Consider the following 23320-nt stretch of genomic DNA (forward strand, 5'->3'; position numbering starts at 1 on the left):
TTTTACCGACATCCTGAAACATTACAAAAGATACGTTTTCCGCCGCCAGTAATTAAAACACTTAACAAAAGGCTGGATGTTTCACATTAAAGACAAGTTCGAAGTTTGGCGTTTTCTGTATAAACCGCACATTGATTCCCCCTCTGGAATAATGTTTTAATCGACTTTGGATTCTGTTACAAAGTAGGAAAGCATTAGGGTAATTAGAAAAGCAGTTGTAAAAACGTCCAGCCGTGCAATGCGGCATCACCTTTCAAATGGCCGGCATTAAAATCCGAATCGCGGCTCGGCTAAAGGGGCCGAGCCCTGGAAGACACGTTTGCACAACAGTGCAGCAGCAACAACAGAAAACAAAACACTACCAACAAGGGGTCTTCTCTTGCCAATAAAACATTACTTAGAAAACTCAATTTTCAACACATTATTCCAATTAACTCATTATCCCAAGGTACAAAATTCAATAAGAAAGTGTSCTCAGATTAGCTTCAATGCCAACTAAAAACTTCCTACAGTTTGATTTCACTAAAAAATTATAAAAATTGATTTAAAATGACTATGAAATTTGCTTTGTATTTATAGCACTACTTTTACACTGACTCAAAGCTGTGTGCCTCTAGTCTTAAGTTTGCTGTAAAATAAATTACTGTTGGTATAAAAGTATTTCACATATTTRTACTGTACTTCATAGAGAATTTAACCTGTGAGAAAAATTAAAACATTACTAATCATATAAAGAAAAAAAAAAAACCCTAAAATCATTGTGTGATGCTCATCTAACAGACTACATTTGTGAGCTGAAAAATTACGAACCATTTACCTTATGATTTATAGAACATATGTACAAGACAACCCTTTAAAAAGGTTTCCTTACATTACACCTGTTCATTAAACATACCTTTTACAGTATGTTGAACCTGCCTTAGCAAAGGACACAACGCTGATGAGTAAATGTAATGTATAGAGAAAGATGTAGGGGAAGCAAGTGAAAAATTACAGAACTTTGATTAAACAAAGAAAATGGCCAATACACTTAATCGGAAAACCCACTAGGGCACTGCATTCTACCTGAACAAGATTATCATCATAAAACTCGGCAATCTGGATCATTTCACTAACTAATCATACGAGACGTTACAATACAGCTGCAAATTTAAATTAGGAAGAAAATATAATTAACGTGGGCATGTGCAAACTGGATAAAAATTGTGTCATTGTAATACATACGAAAAATAGGAAGAATGAGTTTTGTAAAACACAATTTAAACATGAGACTGCCTCCTTTTAAATGAAGTATTTTCAAAGATAATTTAAAAGGAGGGGTCAAAATCAAGACCTACACTTCATGTAAACATTCATCTTTATAAATAAATAGGAAGAAAAATARAAGGAAAAAAGAGAACAGAGAAAAGATGGAAAAGGAAAAAATAAAAGAGGAAAAATGAAAGAGGAAAAAGGAAAAAGAGAGTAGAGAGGAAAAAAAATGGAGGGGGAGAAAAGGAAAAAAACAAAGAAAAGGAAAAAACAAACAAAAACGTCCTGAGGTGGCTCCACAGCCAGATACACAGTAGCAACAAGCTCCATTCCAGAAAACCAAGGCATCTATAAGGAAAGTGCAGGGCTGTTTCTTTCCCTCTATCTGTTGGAATGGAAATACATTGGCTTAATTTCTTCTAGGGTTTAAACCCTGTGCTAAAAGTCAGTGCACAGTAATTATCACTGCTCTTCTGCATCCATTAAGGCAAATGTTCATCTCCATACAGTAAACTACATCCTTAGCTATTATGCATGATTTTAAAGCAGAAAAGGAGTCAAAATRAGCAGCAAATTACTTAACCATAGAATACCACTGGGGTTTTATGCACTTAATTCAAGGCCTTATTTTATTCACACGGAGAATGAAAAGAATGTGCAAGCATAACATGCTACTAACCAAAAGCAACAAAACTGAGTGTCACTGTAAACTGCTTTGCAAGTCATGGTATTTCTAGCACCAATTAAACTATGCACACAATTGAAGAAATACTGTGATTAGACATAGGATTTTTTTATTTTTTTTTGGTCTTCTTTAAAACTTTAATAGAAAAAAAAAAAAGGAGAAAAAAGAGAAGAGTTCATAAAATATTGCCCCAAATTTTATATTTCAGAAGTGAAGTCAGTGTGCAGCATCAGAGAACCTTTATTTCTGGCACTGCAGAGTTTAAAATAATGAGGCATGTGACAATTGCTTGGGTCTTTCTGTAGGGCTGTAGGGCAGTATTAAATATACTGATACTACTGGGAAGACTGGTATGAAAGCATTATAGATACTGCTGGCATTGCATTATAGATATTGCTGTGTAAATTGCTAGAAATAGTACTTCTGTCCTTGGATTCAGCTAGAGCTGCTTAGTAGTCCACACTGATCGCAGATGTGATACTGCTGAGGTGTAATATATTTTCCTTGATTTTTTAAATAATTCAGAAAGTTTGGGGAAAATATCTATCACAGGTTCACTGCAATGAAATCTCRGTTAAAATCTCAATTTAACTAGTGGAAAAAAATGGTATTTTACAGAAAAGTACATACTGAAGCTAACGCATAAGCTATACTAATAACCAAGAATAAAGAAGCACCTACACAGCTCAGACACACATTACTCCAATTAGTAATGCAGACCTTACTTATATCCAATATGTTTTCAGAAGAAATGGTAACAGTCCATGTAATCTAGTGTTTTCAAATATTTCTAATATTTTCATATATTCCCATTCATTTATTTTGTAATACATAATTAACTCCTATCCAAATGACACCTATCTGAAAAGCACCAAAATTCCAACTTGGGAGGAATTTTCAAGTGAATTCTGCCCTCCTCCAAAATCTGCTACTTTAGAACATCTTGAGAATTTTACCGTGTTGACCACGGTAAACCATTCCACTTTGCTGACAGTAAAATCAACCTAACAGTGCTGAAAGTAAAATCAACCTAGGAGTATCTTACATTTTAAAGAAAGCATGGATCATAGTTAAAGCCAGAAAGGACTGATAGCAACTCAGAATGTAGAGAGACCATTTCAGGAATTAAAGCCCAAAAAAATACAACGCAAGGCAAAATAATATCAGGAATTGAAACTGCAACAGGTAAGTGATTAAGATTTTGATTTATACATAAAAGTATAGTCCTTTCAAATAYCAGAATGCTAAACATGAGAACTTGAAGGTGTAATAATATACTGRCTGAATATTCATTAAAAAATTTAAGTGAGCCCCCAAAAATCCCATTTATTTTAATAAATCAATATTTATTTTTTCCATTCGTCTTACATGATAAAAATTTATGTTAATTAAAATAAATAGAATGTTTAAAAATAGGTTGTGTGCTATCATATATGCCCTTTACAATGGAGAGGATCAGAACTGTAAACACAAATACCACAAAGCAATTTGTAATTCATAAAACAATACTGGTCATAAGCCTATTACAGAATTATAACCAACTACAGCTCATTTTAATGAAATACACAGTAAGCTTAAAAACGAATAAAGCAAGAAAGGTATCTTGAGGAAATGAAATACTCTGAAGTTTCAGACTTGCAGTTGACCAAATCAAACTTTTAAAGTCAGTGGAAAAATATAAATAAAAACAGGAAGGAAAGAATTCAAGACTATTAGCGTAGTAAGTATGTGTAAATTCCTATATGCTGAATTTCTGTCTTTAAATCCAATTCATCAATTTATGTTTTTTAAGTATGTAGTTTGCAGAACAGCAAATACTGACTTGGGGCTTTAACTACAGTTACTGCAACCATACTACTATTGGGTGATAAATCGGGGCAGGGGAGAGGAATCAATAGTGGATTAAGAAAAAAAAATAGATAACAGAGCAGGATATTTAAAATCAAGGGTGGATTAAGACAGAAAAAAAGTTTCAGAACATCAGGATACTTGTACATATTCTAAGGATTAATCACTCAACTTAAGAGCTCTAGGCCAGGAGTGACAGAATCAAAAAAATATTAGCATGTAGTGGAGACATAAAACACAGTAGTTCATGTTAACAGCACATTAATATTCATTCTACGAAATCACAAAAAACGTGCTTACCCTGCAAAAAACACGCAGTAACTGTCTGCATGGAAAATAAACTTCTGTAACACACATTATAAACACAGAGGTATTGCAAAATTCAAAGCAACATGGACCAGCAATCATCAGCAAAAGCTGATTTACGCACATAATGATTATTGAAAAGAATAACTTCCTATTTAAAAATGAAAATAAAATTTCCAATAAAATAAATATCTGAAGTGTGATTACCACTCATCTTATTTGTAGGAAAATCTTCTTGGTATGCAAGCATATCTACAGTGCCCTAAACAATGGCAGAATTAAATATATGTTACTCCTTAAACTTGGAAATCACACTTCAAAGGTATGATATCCTACAGTGATAATATATATATACACACATATACACGCACACAAATACACAAAATTCCCCTTGCTTCAGTTCTATAACGATGTTTCAGCATCCACGTATTTCACCACAGGTGCATCTTCCATGTTTATTTTCACACTTTCTGGCTTCTCAGAGCTGTTGAAAACAAAGATGAATATTTAAGGTTTGGTTCACTTTAAAGGCTTATTTTCAAACAGTTTATACTTAATAAGTCAACATTCAAACTATTTATGCAAGGATACTAATTTGCAAATACAAATATATAACAAGCAATATTATCAGTATTTCTTTACTATTGTGAAGGGAGAATTTTTGTTCATAATAGAAGACTGGGAAAGCATTTTGGTCTTATACAAATGAGGAACCACTTTTGCAGCAACAGGAGACGACAGCTGGAAATCTGGATAAGCTTCCATTCAATGAGAAGGCCCTAAAGACAAAGAGATGGCTGGAACCTCAAAAAAACTGTCTTGCTTAGGGACACTGATATTCAACAGTGACTTATGCAAGCAGAGACAGAAATGTCCCAAGGTGCYGACCGAAAAGTAGAAGAGAAATTGTTAGGCTGTAAGAGGTAGGATGGCTTTGCAGGCATTTTAGAGGACATGTCTGTGGAGCTGTTCTTTAAGGGGAAAAAAAGTGTTAGAAATCCATGTAAAGAAAAATAGCCTGGCACTCTGTAAAAGCTGTGTTAAAACTGTCACAGTGTCCAGGCATACTTACAAATGTGAAAAGCAGAACAGTGAGAAATAAAAAGTTGTCTAGATAAGATGGGGAAAAACAACAAAATATTAAAGTAGTTAAGACTGTTAAGGAATAATGCCAGCTCATGTAACATGGTGTCTGGAGCTCCATAAAACATTGGTTGCTTCAAACATCTTATTTGAAATGCATGAGTATGAGAATAGCAGGGACTATGGAATCTTCCTGCAGCACCACATGTATGTTCACATTAACAAAAGAAGATTTTCTTTTCTCCCGTTTAACAAACCCACAAAGATATCCAAAATGAAGAAAACTACCAGAAAATACTTCTTATGCAGTGCTGGTGACACCTTTTTCACCAAAGGATCACAAAAATACAACAAACTCATCAGAAGTCTAACATGTTTGTGCTGCATATAATTCTACAGTAACTTGATCAACTCAAGGCTCAAGGAACATGGAAGTGAAAGATGACTAGTCTGGAGTTCAGCACATGCTGAATAAACAGGCAGTATGGAAGGGCTGAGTAGCCGGTCACCACCACTGCTTCCATCAAGTCCCCTCCCACTTCTCTTCCCCTGAGACTGAAATTTACATAAAATTGGACAACTTATTCTCCTTGAAAATGTCCTCCTCTGACAGGTTAACTGGAAGGTACCAACCAAAAAGATGATGATGTGGGTACAGAGAGGAGACTTAGTCTCGTTTTCTTGGACAATCAAGTCAATTCTCCTCTTTGCCCATGCAAACACTATCAAGCCCCCATCTGCTGGCCTACTGCAACAGACCACAGCCCCTGCAAGATACGTATCTTGAGGCAGGGGACCTTATGTATTTGTATGCTCAGGATTGGTTTGGCTTCCCTTGGCAGAATCAGCCGGACAGGGAAGAAGCTAAGGCAGAATACCAAGATGACACACTGAATGAAATTTTTCTGAGAAAGAGGCTGGCTAGATGCAGGAAAATCTCATAGCTGCAACAGATCCTAACTTGTCCAATATTTCATGCAAATATTTTCACTTCCAGGGAAGATATTTAGACCCGGTTTATTTTTTTAAGGGTTTAAAAATAAGCTGTGGGTTGGGGAAAGAACAAAAACAACAACAAAAAACCCCACACATACACACAAACCAAGGGGCACATCCTTAGGGATACATAAAACGTCAACAAAACTTACCTTTTACTCCCAGKGGCATTTCTAATGTTCAGCATCAAAGAGTTTCCATGCTTACATCTATTCCAGTAAAGCTTTTAGAAACTCTTATGCCTATCAGAGCACCATGCAATTGTATTAAGCAAAYAAATAGTAACTTTAACAATGTAATAATATATTTCATAAGAATTCCCTGCAGATATTGTTTAAAATTTCATGATAAAGAGAAAAACAAACCTCAGATGAAAAGTCCTTGAGAGTAAATCAATACAAGTCTTTCAACCATAGACACTAATTTTGAGACACACTTCAAGAAAAATGAGCACAATGATCATTTGCTACATACAAAACTGTAGTTAGAAAAATGTGTGAGTAATTATAGCTACCTCAGGTTAGCTCTGGTTACTTTGGCATTCTCAGTACTCATGGCAAGAGCCTTCCATTGTGCAGTTTTGGCCATTTCGTCTGATATGTTTACAACTGAAGGATCAACGCTAGAGGACAAGCATACTTTTTGGTTAGTGCTCCGTACCTTGCAACGGCATTACACATTTTGTCACTCAATGTTTACATCAGTTGTGCCTTCTTTTGACATTTACGCAGCCACAAGTTGAATTCACCTCTTACAAAAATATTCAAACAAAAATTTGAATATGTAGTTCATCAGCACTGCCCTCATCATGCAGAATCTTAAAACAACTTTCAGTTTTTCATGTAGATATCACTAAGATACAGTGAATGAATGAGATTTGAATATTTTATTTTCAGACTATCCCATAACTTAACCTTATTTTGAATGTTCAGAAATTACTAAGTGAATCATATTACTCTGCTAAGGTTCTCATAAATCAGAATTATTTTAAGCTGCTTCCGGAAAACCATGAAGAGGAAAACAACAGATGCTAATTAATTTTAAGATACCAGTATCAAAAATTTAGAAGTAGTAGAAGAAAAAATCTGGAAATTCCGATTTCCAGTCATGTTCTTTTTTCCTGCATAGCATTGCTAGACAAATTTTGAGTCCCTCCCCCTTGCAGAGCCCCACAGAAATAAGTTTATGCTCACAGATGGCAATCTTTCAGAACCTACTATTATCCACTTTGCGCTCCATACCTCCAATGTGCAGATCAGCCTACACGTGGTGGCTATGAGCAGGCTTTCTGTTCCGCTCCACACTTAAAAACTTAATCCCCTCTCCACTGCACAGCCACTTTAAAAGAACTATCAGACACTATGTGGCCCAGCTCTCCACTGCCTTGCAATTTAGAGAACTATTTGCATTATAAACCAACTCAGAAATGTTTCAAAGACATCTTTCTAAGAAATCAAGACAGCATAATATGTGGTAAATACACACACGTAAACACATGGTGATGAAATCATAGTTCTACTATTAGCAACTCTTAAGTTTAAAAATAATCTTTTGCATCATTTTCACTTGAGTTGCTACAGCAGAGCTGAACTTGCTCTTACAGGACAGAACTTAGACAGAAAATATCTAACCCTGCACTCTGCTTATTCCCAGCTCACATCMAAGTACATCTAACAGTCCTCTAGATCCATAGTAAAGTCATTTTTTAGCTTACAAACACTTTCTATTAGGGGCACAAAAGGTGACAAGTTTCTTAGCTGTCATATCTCCTGGGGCACATTCAACAGAAGCAGAACACTTGAAAACTAAGCTCAATATTTCCCGAGTAGCRAAATAAATACAGAGACCAAATACCACTCAGTCTTGGAGTAACATTCTGTCAGGATAATTCCAGTACTTCCTTAGTCGCTCCTGAACTGGTTCAGCAAAGCAGAAAAAACAGACAGGGTGGAACAGTTCCTCTCTAAGMGGACTGATTATCCTGCCCTTGCTTTCACTTTCAGTAACAAATTTAAATGAAAAGGCTGCCTGATAACAAAATTKTTTTAGATCACAAAACTATGGACTTTGGTTTATCCAAGTCAAGGCAGCTAAAGAATTGCACTCTGAGGAGATCTTATAAATCCAACAGGCTGGTAAAAACATGGCTCAACTGATGCTATTCATCAACCACTGTTGAAAAACCAGCACTTCATGCACAGTAACACACAAATACTCCATGAAAACTGACCAAAGAAGTTTCTTCACCTTGAGTAGTACAGCTGGTCGAAATTGAGTCATCTGATCTGTTCGAGATGGTCATGTAAATTTATAATTAAAATGCARTTTCAAAGAACACCAGCACATATAAATGCTAGGATAGTAAAATGAGAGATATCTTCAAATTCTTCTAATCATAGCTCTACTACAAGCTTGGATGAAAATTCATTCAACTCATACATGACCAATCTAACAAAGGAAATTATGGCATATCATACAAAAACTCCACCTAAAATACAAACATACAAACATACCTGTATTTTAGGGTTTTTACAGGAAAATCCAAGACATTTGCTTCTTCATACCGAAGATGTACACTTTCACTATCCCCTGTCTGAAGCATTCTCTCTGCTTCCTATAAATCCCAAGTACAAAGATTATAAAATTAATTATGCAGCAGAAATCAACTTTTCCATAGAAGTTATACAAGCTCTATTAAGGGTCAACTAGCAATTGGATTTAAGTACTGCTCTGCATACAAATACAACTGAATGTCCCTGACAGGGTAATATGATATTAGTCCAAGCAGGGTTACAAATACAACATGTTTATTTATTTACACTTACTGCTTTTTCCTTTTTCTTTTTGTCATCTTCTTTCTTCTTTTTACTTTCTGGCATGAGATCATCAAGCCAGCTAAGCTCTCTCTTGGTGAAGCATAAATCCATGAGCTTGCGAATGAACACTAATGCTAGAACCTTAAGGGAACCATAAATGGAACTTACGTTAAACTATTTAAATGAATAAACAGGCACACATACTTTCAGCTTATTCAGTATYTTTAACTGAGAATCCTTTTTGTAGTACTAGTTTCATCTTACAATGCGGTTAAATCATCTCCACTTCCTGTAGCTATTCACAACCAAATCGCTTACTTTCAGGAAACAAAAAGCCTCTGTGTTTCAAGCATGAAAAGCTTACAGCATAAATTCCCCTTTCTTTCCCACTCCCTTTAAGGCAGTAAATATATTCTGAAGAGATCTCAGCTGATACACATGTTCTTCGAAACTGCACAGCTTGTAGAACAAAAAGCTTACCATCATAGGGAAAACAACAGCAGCTGCAGAGGCTTTGATCACCCACAACAAAACTAGACAAGTGAGCTGAATGACTGTAAAGATGTGGACCTTCCAGAGTGGCACGTAGCGTAGATATATCAGGTCAGGTTGATGTTTGGCAGGCATTCCAAACAGCTTTATACGGTCGAAGAACTGCATTGAAAAAACAAATCATACTTCAGTTAGTGATCTCTGACACGAGCAGCAGTTATTAGTTCCAACTTTTAGGGGACATGGAGCAATGAAGGGCATGGAGACTGTATGCGGGAGGTGGGAGGAGGCAGCGTTGAGTGTCAGACATTTTAACAGTGTCTCTTCAACATCTGAGCATACTTCAGAAATTTGCTGCTCAGCTAAACTACTGAAAGAATAAGCACAAAAGAACTGAGAACCAAAAGCGYAGTGAGGTAAGAACAAACACATGAACGTGCCACTTCAGAAATTGTTCTACATCACACTCTGACAGTACAGGTCACATTTCATGCTCATGTAAAAGAATGCATGAAAACTTCTTCTTTTCATCTAGTATTAAGTAAAAGCAAACTGTTCATGAAAAACAGATTTTACCTGAATGCCTTTCAATGAAGATACTCCCATGTAAAGAAAGACACCATACAAAACAGGCATCGGAATAAACTGGGGAGAAAAAAAAAAAACCCACACAATTACTTCTAGAATCAATATAACACAGAATATGGTAATTCACGTTAGTAAAATAGATAAAAACATTTTTTTTTTCCTGGATATTTATTTTAACTGAAATCTGTAAAAGCTGAGGTCATTTATCTGGGCAATATATGCAGCACAGAACAGCAAAAAAAAGCATGGAGCTGGTGTAGGACCTACATCCTTCCCTGTGGCCTGTTCAAGGCTAACATCCTGATGAGATTGTAGTTCAGTCTTGGCTGCCCATCCACTACACTTTCTAGACTGCAAAAAAAGATTTCTATTAATTGTTAAATATRTTAGCTTATGTGGCTGTCACCTACACACTGGATTGAGACCATCAGCTTCATGAAATGCCACATTAAGATTACTGTTGATCCGCATATATGGTATTTGCAGAACAAATGAAACAAAAAGAAATCACATCTACTTAGTTTTCAAGGTTAAGATTTGCTCCAGTAAGAAGATCAATTAATTTGTTTATTGATTTCAGAGACAATTTTATGAAGCCCTTGCAAGTGCTGGCTGGCACTTGCATGAGTTGGCTTTGCTCATGAATTCAAAAAAGTTCTAAATGAAGAAAGRAGAAGATATAATAGGAAAACTTAAGAAAAAAGTTGTTAAAATAGACACCGAATTAAGGTTCTTCCTCAAAACTGGAATCCTGGAATAACGAATCTCTAAGGCATAACTTTTGTGTATGTTTGTATATCTCTACTTCTCATTTTAATCAGACAGAGTTTACATAGCAAAGCAGAACTTYGATTTTACTCAAATGTAAGCAAAAAGCCAACTAAGCTGGTGGATTTTATTCCACTRAAATTCTCAACCTGAACATTAAATCTCACAGCGAGTTTACTGAGCTAATAAACAAAATGAACAATGTCATTTTTGATGCTCATTTTCCTTGGATGTTTTTGCTTCTTCTGCTGTTTCATATTGTTTTTACTTTAAAAACTTCATAGCTTTACCACATTCCTATTCTCTCACTTTCTGCACTCACAGTAAAACTACTAGGACTGTATGAGTAAAACACATTCAGAAACTAAAAAAAATCTCTAACAAGAAAAATCAAGTAACACAGATAAACACRGCTTTCTTCTCTACATACCTACCTTACTCAGATTTAATTTTACTTATATCTCCTCCTATCATTTCAATTCCATTAATATTTGTTGATTAAAAGGTCAATTTGCGAATGAGTCCACAGATTTAGCTTACTAAAGCTTGCTAACATTCCAAAATAATCACACATGACATCAAAATAAGAAACACAAAACTAGCAGAAATATTTTTGTAAAAAATAAATAAATAAATAAATAAATAAATAATATCTTTTACCTTTAACACAGAGGTCATGAACACTGACAGTCCCATCAGAACAAAAATCATCAATCCTGTCACTCGCTGCTCACGGATTCCCAAAAACTTCGGCTGTTCTCCTGGGGCAGAACATTCCGACTCTACTTTCAGGCTGTTAACATGACTTATGGACAGGACAGTTGCAGCGACAAACCATGGTAAGCCCATGACAGAACATATACCCAACATAACACCAACCATGAGCAGATCAAGATGATAACCACAGCCTTTCTGTAAAATCAAGCAAAGAAATGACTCCCTTTATGAGCTTAAACACAGTGATACATATTCAACATGCCTACAAAAGCTGGAGATTTTGAGAGTGTGCACAAAGTGATACTTGTTCTCTATTAGTAAATAAAAGAATTTATTTAGTGGTCACCGATAATGTTTCACAGACTTACAGAATGAATCTAACTTAAAATAAAAATGACTTATACGATCAAACTTCGTTCAGAGTTTTCATAAAATGCACAGATTTTACCTTCAGTTTATGCTCTTTTCTGTTTATAATAACAGCTGTAATTTGCTGATCCATGAAAATGAGAATGGTACAAAGCAAAGCAGGAATAGCAGCTATCAAGAGTGTCCACCAAGGATTGTCTCCAAGAGGATCTATGAACCATCCTCGGTCTTTCCGAGTTGGCTGAAAAACAGGCATTTAAAAAAAAAAAAAATTCACTAAAGGAGATATTTTATCGCTACAAAGATTAACTGCAATGAACAAATCAATCTAGTTCAGATTACCAAAACTTTTCCTCTAAGAATCTCTTAATTATGTTTACTTTTTTTTTTAAATGGCTTTGTTCAAAAGACTGATGAGCTGCTTGATCTGAATGTGATGTTTACATGGAAAAAATTAAAATAGTCCATGCCATTCCTTGATTTTTTACATCTCCACAAAAGAAAAGATTCTTTTCAATCATATTAGAATATAAAGGATACTCTTCTGTCACATGGGATGTGCACTCAAAATAAAAAAGGAAATTACTTTGATATTTACATTATAAATCAAAAACACATATTTTTGTTTCTATGCTACTCCACTATTTCATTGTCTATAAATTGCAAGCATTTTAAAAAATATATATATTTTTTAAAGGCTTTCTTTCTTACTTCGAATTTCTCTGGAACATGAAGCTTAGGAGAAGGTACTCCTACAAGATAGTCAATCAAAACCATGATTACTATTGTCAGAAATACTGCAAAGTCACTGATGGTCGAGCGCACCTATAAGGAAAAGACCTTTATTAACATTTGCTTTTCACCAATTGCAACTGACATATGGGTAACAAGAATTTTCTCCACTATAAATAGTGTTTAAAGTCTATTTACAGTATACAGTAGACCCCTGAACATGTTTTACTCACTTTATGTTTCAAAATGTAAACTATCTGCCAGCAGAGCTTACAGYTGTTAACCCTTGATTTCGAAGTACTGTTCACCTAACCAATAATCTCATTCAAACTGATCTGCCACAAAAAGCAAATTACTTCAAATAACTTCTTTATCTTCACCTATTCAGTCTCAACTCTGATGGGAGGCTGCACCATCACAGTTGGTTTCTTCTAGCTCAGTACAGTGTTGCTGTTGACRTGTTCCAAAATCAACACTCATTCATTTCATGTTTAACTGATGTGAGGGACATTCAGGTTATGGAAGGTGACATAAAGAAATATTAAGAACATGTTATAGGTTTAGCTTGAGGTCCAAGGATGATACTTATAGCTTGAGGCCCAAGGATGATACTCCACTTGATTTTTGCCTAGAAGAAATATGTAGTGCAAATCAATCTGAGGATAGTCACTGTATGGGCACCTGTAAGGAAAAGCAATTCCTTGAGGAACTGCGCAGAACGCTCCAGGCAGCAGCCTGGGGAGAGCACTCAGTGTTCTGTGCTAGTATGTGAAAGCACTCAGGGAATAGAGTAAGTCCGGACAATATTKGGCAATACTTCATACAGAATGAGAGATGTCTCAGTATTTGGAGCATTTTATTATAACTACAGGAAAAAAAGGCAGGCACTGAATTTTCAGCAGACAATTTCATTACTGTAATGCCTTATTTTTCCACAATCACTTTTTTTTTTTTGTCTCACATCTTAAAAGAAATGTGGTCAAAATCACACTCACAATACACAATTTTAAGGGACAGTTAGAAAAAAAATCCACTCCATTAAATTACACTAGTGTACACAAATATTTGTCTCAACAGAAAATCATTTCTTGTCAGAATTACCTTAGTTGGGAAATAGCGTTTGGTCTTGAACTGCTTAAGAAAAGAGGAGAGGAAAAATGTTGTAAAGAATAATATGACAGACCAGAAGAGAACATCTGGAATATATGGTCCATGATGACCACAAGCTGATCCACGAAAGACACCATGAAATTCTAAACATTCCTGCAAGGAGAAAAGCTTTGTTCAATTTCTAGTCTTTGAAACACATTCATTCAACCTAATTTGTAACCTTTCAGTGTAAAGCACACAAACTATTTTATAAAAAGTTAAAATGTGATAAAGATTCACATGCTCTCTGTTCCAAGAGTCACAAAAGCCAGCACTGATATATATTTCTAGATGCCAAAATGTTAAGTGGTGGCCCAGAGAATATCTTATTTATACTCACCTCATTTCTATCCTATTTTTTCAAAACATAACAACACTAAACCTTGTAAATAAAGGTCAAGAACAAAGCCCAGGAAAATCAGATCATCCAAAATCCAGTTGTAAGTTGGTCAAGATACAAAGTGAGCTCTGCCTCATTTCTTACATCTCTTTATTCTTGGGTTTGCTTYGTCTTGATACAGATCAACAATCTGTATMTTAACTTATCTTACAAGATAAGATTAATCCATTAGAATGATGGGTTGAAGGAAGAATTGAAAAATTGAATTCTCTCATTTTCTTGCCATTTTATACTAATATGTAACATGAAACATGTCTGCTCCCACACTATTAAGTTCAGATTTCATCTCTGCACCTTCTTAAACATATTTCACTCTTCCTCTTCAGTAAATTGAAGGAAGCAATCCCCTGTTTTCTCAGCTCAGTATATTCATTCGCACTTCACAAAGCCAAATGTTTTAGCTGCCAGTATTTTAAAGTCATTATCTCAAACTGCTATTAATATCATCAGTGTTTACTGACAAGGGCACACTCATCAAAAAGATGATTCCAATTCTGCCAGCTTAAAGCATTGCGGAAGAAACAGAAGGGTTCGAAATGGAGTTTCAAAGAAACCAGTTGGTGTTCAATTTGAAAAAGAGCTTAAATAATCAAGAAGGACTGGCATTGTGCGTGTTTTTGATTTTTTTAATATGTATTTTTGTAGCTTTCAGATACTTACAGACACTGTAAGGTTACTCCACGCAATAGTTTCCACAGACTTATTCTTCTTTCCCCAAATCTGTAAAGTTTCATTGCTAGGATTCTGAGGCTTAGAACATACGCACCTGGAAAAAAAAAGTAAATTCAGAACTTCACAAGAAATTGACAATTCTTGAAGAAATAGGCTTTTAGGCATATAAAAGAATGCACTGATCCATCAGAAAATATTAAATTAAACATTTTTAAACTAGTGATTTTCACACATTCAGCAAGATACTGCTCCTGTAGTACARGTAAACATCTTTAACATCACAAACYTAAATTTTATATATTTTTTTAAAAAAAGTAAAATATCCTGTATTACTTGTAAAGATTTTTACATCATTGAATAAAACCACAAGTATCTATGACTGTATACAAATTAAAATTTTAACATTACAACAGCATGCCATCCCAGAATGGGTCAAAATTCACTTTAGTCACACTCATTTAACATTAAAATAAGAGTAGAATAGAGAGATGTGAATTATCCTTTTTCAAAATCTGGTGGGTGACACGGATAGGTTATAAGGCCAGATCTTCCACACCTTCCTGATGGGCGGAGGGAAGGAGAAGAGAGACACAAAACCAGAACATGGCACATCTAGAAAAACACACGTGACTTCTGAAAAAGCTGAACCAAGGAGATGCAGAAGTTACCGCAGCCTCCCTACCCTACCCACGTGGGTCTGCCCACGCTAGCATGGCAGAACAACTGGGAGGCAGGAGATGGGAAAGGACCTACACATGCACTGGATAGTTTTTGCCAGATGGTTTTAGCTCAGTCACAGAGGAGTCCAATAACTGTCACAGTCAACAAAATGGAAAGATGATCAGTCAAGAAGAATGGGGAAAATTAGGAAGAGTTAGTGCGAGTGCACTGCCATGGCCTACTCCCATTGGCGAAGTGGCCCGGACATTTCATATCTTAACAACTGTTAGGACAGGAAAGTGAATGAAAAAAACACCACCTGTGTAGAGAAAGCAGCATGACAAGGCATTTGCCCCAAGTGGAAGGACACAAACTTTTGGAGGGAAAAAAAAAAAAAAAAAAAAAAAAGAGAAGAATCACTCTGGAAGAAATAAAAGAAGTGCGGAAGTCCATAATACTAAGCCACCTTGAAGCTGAAGAGCAGTAGGCAAAATCTGGCTTGCCCCTGCCATAAGCCACCCAAATAATGCAGCCACACACAGGACACCCACCCTGCATGTTCATCCTCTAGCCAGGTGCTGAGAGTGCAGGTGCAACAAGCACCATCCCCTCCCAAGGTGTGGGGATGGGAGCTCCTGGGTGCTCCTCTCACCAGCCTGTGGCTCAACCGACTGCAGGGAGCAGCATGGGTGCACATGGAGCTGCAGCATCCCCATCTCCAGCAGGAGAGGGGAGTGAGGAGAAGATCCCGTGCTCCTCAAGGATGGTTTGTGCTGTAAGCCACATGTCCACAGGGAGGGTATGTCAAGGTATGGAGGTGTTGCAATTAAAACTTTGGGAGGTTAGCTATAGAAAAGTATTTTAAAATGAATAGGTACTTAGTAACACTATGCAAGTGTCTAGCATTGTGGTTGCTAGTCACTATGTGTTAATGAAATCAGTGTCTTGGTTTCTGCTATGTTTTAAGCTATATGAACTGGGCAGTTTTTCCCTGCAACAGGTTAGCTAAACATTTTGGGTATTATATTCCTTGAACAAAATAAAGTTTTCTCAACATTGACAGTTTTACAGCTAATTACTCATCAGTAGAATCATTAGTTCTGCTAAGGCAGGACAGAGAAGCAAATGCTACTGTATGTACTTTTATTTTTGGTAGGAAAGGGAAAAATAGTAAGTCAACTATTTTCTCCTTATTTACAGTAGAAAACAATGTGGCTTAAAGATGTTAACTCCCCTTCCTAGCCTATGAAAGTTGCAGGATCTCTCATTACCCAATCCCYTCTCAACTCAGACCATGGCCTAGCAACCAGGGAGTACTCCTCATCCAGGTGGGAGAAGTGCTTCTGATTTCTGGAAAGGGCAAGAGAGGATTTCTGTCCAGCTAGCAGAACAGCTTCACTTTTAATCAAGGTTTAATTASACAGATCTGGCAGCTATCACAGCCTCTGATCCCATCCAACCCTCCAGAACTATTACAGAAAATTCAATTTCCTTTTATCCCCAATAATTTTTTTTTCTGAGGTTTCTCATGCCCAGCCACCCCCAGCCTCCCTCCTGCCCTCCTAAAAAGCAGCACACACTGCAGTTTGATAAATGGTACGATGCTATAATACACAACTTTCCTTATGTATTTTACTAATGGATAGAAACTTGATACTTACGAATACAAAGTCAGTTTATCCAAATCACTGTGCATATTGAAGGCATACAGCTCTCCCAAATGAAAAAGCTTTTCCAATGCCTCATAAATAAATATGATGCATATAAGTGCTGCAAAAGCTTCCTCAGTAAAGCGAGTGATGTAACACACAAGGCTGCTGGCGTCTGTTGCTACAAGTACTATGCATAAAAATGCTGTCCACAGACCAATGCTAGTTCGTAGGGAGAGGTAGGAAAGCTTATAGTCTCTGTGTAAAAAGAGAAACAAACATTTAACTGAGCCTAAAATCATCTATGTTATCTCCTACCTGAAAGGAGATACTGAGGCCAAGACCTGTAACCCATCACTTCTTTCATCCTGRAGGGCAGTTCTGAGGAAGGCTGAATCTTTTCCATCTCACCTTCCATGAGAGCCAGCGGACAACCATGCAAGGCATTTCCAGAATGCAGGGGGCAGCTGCCTGGCTTGGGAGCCACTACAGTGATGTTCTTTCCAGGACTACCTAGGTGAGCTTTCCTGGACAGAAACCAAAAACCCCATAGAATAAAAGCAGACACCCACCCTCAGTCTGAACAGTATTTTGAGACAGATGCTGACCACTTCTTAACCACTGACTTTCTTATTAAGGACCACCCATTTCTCAAGCTACRGCCAAGGCAGGGGTATACAGTAATGTCTTGCCAGTCCCTTTATTTTCAYAGACTTTCTCTTTCAGCAGATATCTGCTTTAAAAGTATTCAAACAAGCTGGGAATTTAGGAAGTGCATCAAGCTAATGCAAACATCACTTACCTGCAAAATTTAAATAATATTTTTTCAAATACTAGAACTGGTCCGGTGCTCCCCAAAATAGTAAGAGGTTGCCCAGCAAAGAGAGAATAGGCAATCCCAGTTAACGAGGCTCCAAAGAGAGACTCTATTGCACTCTGTTTGGGGGAAAAGAAAGCGCTGTAACTACGCTGTCTCTCACATTAGCATTTAACACCAGATCTGCACAAATACAGCCTTAAGATGCATTCACTTAGAAACAAGGCAAGACTTAAAAACATTAAAACCAATATCAATTTTTGAGACACAAGAATAATCTAACACACTTTTACAGTAACAATATCACAGATAAAAGAATCGGAAAGCTTCACTCTTGAGAAATGAAAAGCTATCCAAAARCCTGACAAGTTACTAGTTGTGCTAGCTATAGAGGAAAAACATAGCCAACAGTTATTTAACATAAAATCTACTAAATACGTGGTTTAAGGAMATGGAAAAAAAAATCTGTCTCTGTAAATAAAAGGAAATATATATTGCAACATACCTGTACCAAACCATGATACAGTGTGCATTACCAAACCTGCATCAACCAAGCGTTACAAAAGAAAAAAAAAAAAACAATGATGGGCAAGGGGATGGTAGAGGAGGGATGTAAGTTACTGAACAGTATGTTCAGTATGTTTATGCATACATGACACCATTATAGATGAACAGCCAACCAATGTCCCACCTGGTAATGCATTTCTTTGCATTGAATAAAGATACTTATTTCAGTTCTTGAATGACATGTTTTACTAGAATATTCTCTGTTAAAACAGAAAAAAAAATACAATGCACCTCAAAACAGAGAGGTAGAGCTTTCTAGAACCTAAAATGATAGTAATTCTACTTCAGTAGTTAACTACAGCACTTAAAATTGTGAGAAGTCATGAATTATTGGTTATAGAGTTCCGGCTGAGTTTTCTGAAAAAAATTACTATTTTGCAGTTATGCAAGCCTGAGGAAAAAAAATAATTATGTAAGATTAAATCCCAACTCAGGAAAGCTTCTAAAATGGAGCAAAATGCTTTGCTGAGCTGGGGTTGCTAAAAATAAAGAGTATTCATTATACTAGAAGCAAAAATATTGCAACCCAGTCTCTTGATCAGCTATTACCTTTCAAGTAGTTTTTTGTTTATTTATTGTTTTTTTAGTCAATGCATTAACCTCGGGGCTCTCAATCAGGGTGGCAGGGACAGGGAGTGCTGTGGAAGTGATGACCTCTGGGAATATGAGGAAAAGGTCTGAACACAAACCGTGTACCTTACAAAGTCAGCTACTGTGCTTGAACATGTGTGTGCAGTAACTAAATTTTATATGATGCACACCAAGTATCTGAAGGCAGGAACAAACCCGCAAACAATCCCAGATAGCTAAAAGAAAGAAGGTATTTAAGAAGCGAGCTTCATAACGGGAGTATATTTTCATAGCTATACATAAGTACATTCAATAACTACAGCATTTTGATAACCATTTTGTTTCAAAAACATTTTGATAACCACAGGAAAATCTATTCCTAAAATGAGAGGGGTAAAAAGAGTGCACAGAAGAGACACATTTTTGCATTTGCTACCAGCTTGAAGTGCTACATCAGCAAATATATATTCAACTATATTATTTGCAAGAGATACAATTATGAACTATAATGCATTACAAGCTCAAAATCTAAWCTGAGAAGTATCATGAACTTTATAGCACTATTATAAGCTTCAACACAATCTTAAAATTTGTAGAGTTTCTGAATATATCCTGCCCCTCCCAAAAAATAGATTTTTTTTTTTTGTAATAGATCTAAAAAACAGAAAATACACTTCAAATAAGTTTAATCACAAGTCTGCTGACCCAAGCGCCAAACTACTGAAATGGCATATATAAGGATTTTTTCACTACTCCAAAATGCACAAAGCACAACCAAGTATTTTGGTTAAAAAGGCGTTTGGTGTTATATAAGGTTATTTTTATTTTTTTTATTTATATTTTATAAGGTTATTTATATTCACATCATTTACAGTGAAGAGTATTTTCTGTTCCTAAACCTTAGTCATCTTTTTATTGGTAACAAAATTGGTAACAGCATATATTTTGTCCATTTTTTTTTTTATTTATATTTTATAAGGTTATTTATATTCACATCATTTACAGTGAAGAGTATTTTCTGTTCCTAAACCTTAGTCATCTTTTTATTGGTAACAAAATTGGTAACAGCATATATTTTGTCCATTACTTAAATACACAATGTACTTTCTCTACCCATACAACATAGGCATTATCATCCTCATGGGCCTGCTACTCAAGGCCAGTGCATGTTCTTGGCCATCCACCTTGGGCCTCTAACTTTGCCTAAAGTTGGCCTGGTGGGATGGTGCACCTTTACTGCTATGCATTATTTTTAGTTAAGAAGCCAAAAAGAAGGCAATGCAAGCCCTTCCTCAATTCATGAAGCTATTCATCCAGTAAGGCAGGATAAACATTTTTTTACCTCCACTGTGCATCTTCTCCTGTTCACATGGGTTCCCCACATTTTCCACAGCAATTACCTTTTGGGGGAAGATCTGCTTTTGGGCAGGCTAATCAAGTGCTGTGGGTAAATTCTTCAAATACAAGGGTAAATAAATGAGACAAATGCACACAGTGACTTGCCTCTGAAGGTCTAAAAGCCTGGCCACTACCATTCTTTGTACTCACTATTCTGCCTTGTGTAGCTTCTCCCAGGAGCCCTCCAAAAGTGATTACAGGAGACATACAGGCACAGTATAGGAAAAGAATCGAGGCCAGGCACTGCAGGCTTAATGCATCCTTGAAGTCACTCAAGAAAAAAGGTGCTTTCCTTTTGATGTCAAGTATCAAACCACCAAAAAGCCTAAATAGGTGAGATGAAACTCGTCAAACTGTACACTAAAGGATTCTAGCTAGTTCAAAACTATGGGCTACACAAAAATGCCTGTGCCRATTGCCAGCACAAATTAACTATTTCATACTCCAAATTAAAGCATAACACAGTTTAAAATGTAAATTAATTTCATCAATTCCAATTGAGTAATTTTCAAAAATACAGTCAAACAGGTCATTATCCGTATTTTTTTAATAGCTGGCTAGGTATTTTTGCATATATTGGGCTAGATAATGAAAAAAACATCTCTGCAAATAATACCAGCAAATATACAAATAAGACAAATCTGCCTAATGATTTTCAGAACAAGGAATACACAGGCAAGGAATGTACTAAGGCTCAGCCAATACGACCGCTTAAATACTTTCTGATTTCAAAACTCTACTAGGTAACTTTAGCTTTGGTTTTAATCCAGATTCTCTGCAAACATATGGTTAGGTCCATTAAAAAAAAAGTACACATCTACCATCTTTAACCCTGGAAAATTTGGGAGCATTGAGTTATTTTACAAAAGGGAAATCTGAAAAAAAAAATGTAAATCAGCTTAACTGGGTAAGTCATTAGCAAGAAGTTAAAAGATTTTTGGTAGCTTCTAAAATTTTTCAAGGCTTATGCTTGTAAGGTAAGATACTAGGTAAGACTTTCTTTGTTGGGAATTATAAAGAATTAATTAAAAAAGTGAAATTATTCCATTCCTACAAAACAATTTAGAGTTATTTAGAGATAATCCTCTAGATAAAAGTGAGCTTAGGTCTACATACTGTATGAAATAAACTGAGAAATTAGCATAATTTCAAAATTTAAAAAAATAGTAAAAATCTTTTATCCTTCTTGCAAATAAATGTGAAAGATGCATTCCATTTGGAAGTTGATCATTCTGGGTATAACAACTCTGTACATCTTTTCCAGAATTTTAGTCTTATCCAAATGTATTTATWATGTTCTGGAACTCTTGACAAACGTTTCAGAACTGACAGTCGAATTGCAACTGAAATAAATTTCTTCCTATTTTTATTTTAGGTCTAAAAGAAATCTGACCAAAACATGCTTTTTTTTTTCCCCCCCATTTAATATTCCTTGTTGTTCCATTTCATACCTGTTTAATAAAATGGATTTGCATTAATGGAAATCTTCAGTACCTAGCCCAGTACTGAAAATGGTATATTTCCGGTATACAATTGCATACTCAATAAGTAAAATTACAAAATAAAAACTATTATTTAAAACGAGTCAGTTAAATAAGGCAGCATCATATATGAAATCCTTCACAAATGTGTGGAGAGATATTGCCACAGATTCGAAAATGCTTTAAGCAGACTGGTAGTTACAGGCAAAAATCCAACACTTGAAAAGGAGGGAGGATGCGCCCTGACACTTATACCATGACTTTTTATGCTAAAATGTCATTATTAAAATTGTGAAGATTCATCATTTTTATTTCTCTGTGGTAACTAGTATTTGGGAAGTGAACACACCTTCCAGTTCTCTCAAGCTCAGGTCCAGCATGATGGCCTTCTTCTTTGAGAGTCTCTCCTGTAGGAGTAGATCCATTTGGAAACTTAGGGATCTTCCTTTTCTCCTACAGGAGGAAGAGAGAGGAGAGAAAGAAAGAGAGAGGAAAAAAACATACATCAGGATTACTGTTAAACTAAACAACAACAAAAAAAAAACCCTCTAATTTAAAGCATGCATGTAGACACTCCAAGTCTCTAAAGTCTTTCATATTTCTAGCTTGCCAACAGTCTTCCAATTGCCAAATTCATCTTTTGTTGAATACACAAGACTTGAACTGCACAACCTTTCCATAAAGATCTTTCTGAAGTGCCTAGCCCAATGCTATTCATGTCCTTACTGCCACAGGAAATACCTCCCCTGAGACATGCTCAAACAAAGCCTGCCTTTGCAAGACCACACCACAGCCGTGAGGCTGAGAAAGCCAAGAATTTCCCCCCACCCGCCACAGAATGGAAGCCTCCCATTTGTAACAAACACGCACCTCTCTTCACAACAGAACCAGTATGTATTTGATGCATAAATGAGAAGTCATTCTTTCAGCAAGCTCTCGAGTGCCTCATAAAATTCTCAGCCAAGCTTACATTCCTGAAAAGCTTTAGCTGTGCTTATTTTGGAAACAAATTAAAGCGGCAGCTTCGTGCTATTTATGAACTCAACTGCACCACAATGACACTAAACTGTCAGCCCCTTTATATTCCATCCATTTTCCCAAATCGTCACATAATTCAACACCAACATCATCCTTGGAATCAGGATTACTTCACTCTGTCAAGCTCAATCCTTGCGGCAGGAATTCCCTTAGCTCTAAGGGGAACGAGTGCAGGGAAGCCTGTACCCCTCCAAGGTCCAGCCTCCCCAGGGCTTTTCGAAGCCTTGTAGCACAAGTGAGGAACATGATGCATTTTTAGGTATTTCAT

The 23320-nt window shown here is 36.1% G+C and overlaps 1 protein-coding gene across 2 annotated transcripts in view; it reads right to left on the minus strand.

The window, feature by feature from the left end:
* Window positions 1–3445: 3445 nt before the first annotated feature.
* SLC4A7 (solute carrier family 4 member 7) overlaps window positions 3446–23320 on the minus strand; it is a 56419-nt gene continuing 36544 nt past the window's right edge. For both annotated transcript variants that reach the window (XM_026045561.1, XM_026045562.1), the window contains 15 exons: window positions 22364–22467; window positions 20684–20858; window positions 17984–18117; window positions 17194–17439; window positions 14861–14966; window positions 13753–13914; window positions 12631–12744; window positions 11999–12160; window positions 11494–11745; window positions 10054–10122; window positions 9466–9639; window positions 8995–9126; window positions 8683–8783; window positions 6684–6791; window positions 3446–4574 (listed from right to left, as the gene is read on the minus strand). In XM_026045561.1, coding sequence (XP_025901346.1) covers window positions 4493–4574; window positions 6684–6791; window positions 8683–8783; window positions 8995–9126; window positions 9466–9639; window positions 10054–10122; window positions 11494–11745; window positions 11999–12160; window positions 12631–12744; window positions 13753–13914; window positions 14861–14966; window positions 17194–17439; window positions 17984–18117; window positions 20684–20858; window positions 22364–22467 — 2121 coding nt within the window. In that variant the 3' untranslated portion in view covers window positions 3446–4492. The remainder of the gene's footprint in view (window positions 4575–6683; window positions 6792–8682; window positions 8784–8994; window positions 9127–9465; window positions 9640–10053; window positions 10123–11493; window positions 11746–11998; window positions 12161–12630; window positions 12745–13752; window positions 13915–14860; window positions 14967–17193; window positions 17440–17983; window positions 18118–20683; window positions 20859–22363; window positions 22468–23320) is intronic.

Source organism: Nothoprocta perdicaria, unplaced genomic scaffold (genome assembly GCF_003342845.1).
Source record: "Nothoprocta perdicaria isolate Ctin4 unplaced genomic scaffold, notPer1 scaffold_40, whole genome shotgun sequence".
Classification (NCBI taxonomy): domain Eukaryota; kingdom Metazoa; phylum Chordata; class Aves; order Tinamiformes; family Tinamidae; genus Nothoprocta; species Nothoprocta perdicaria.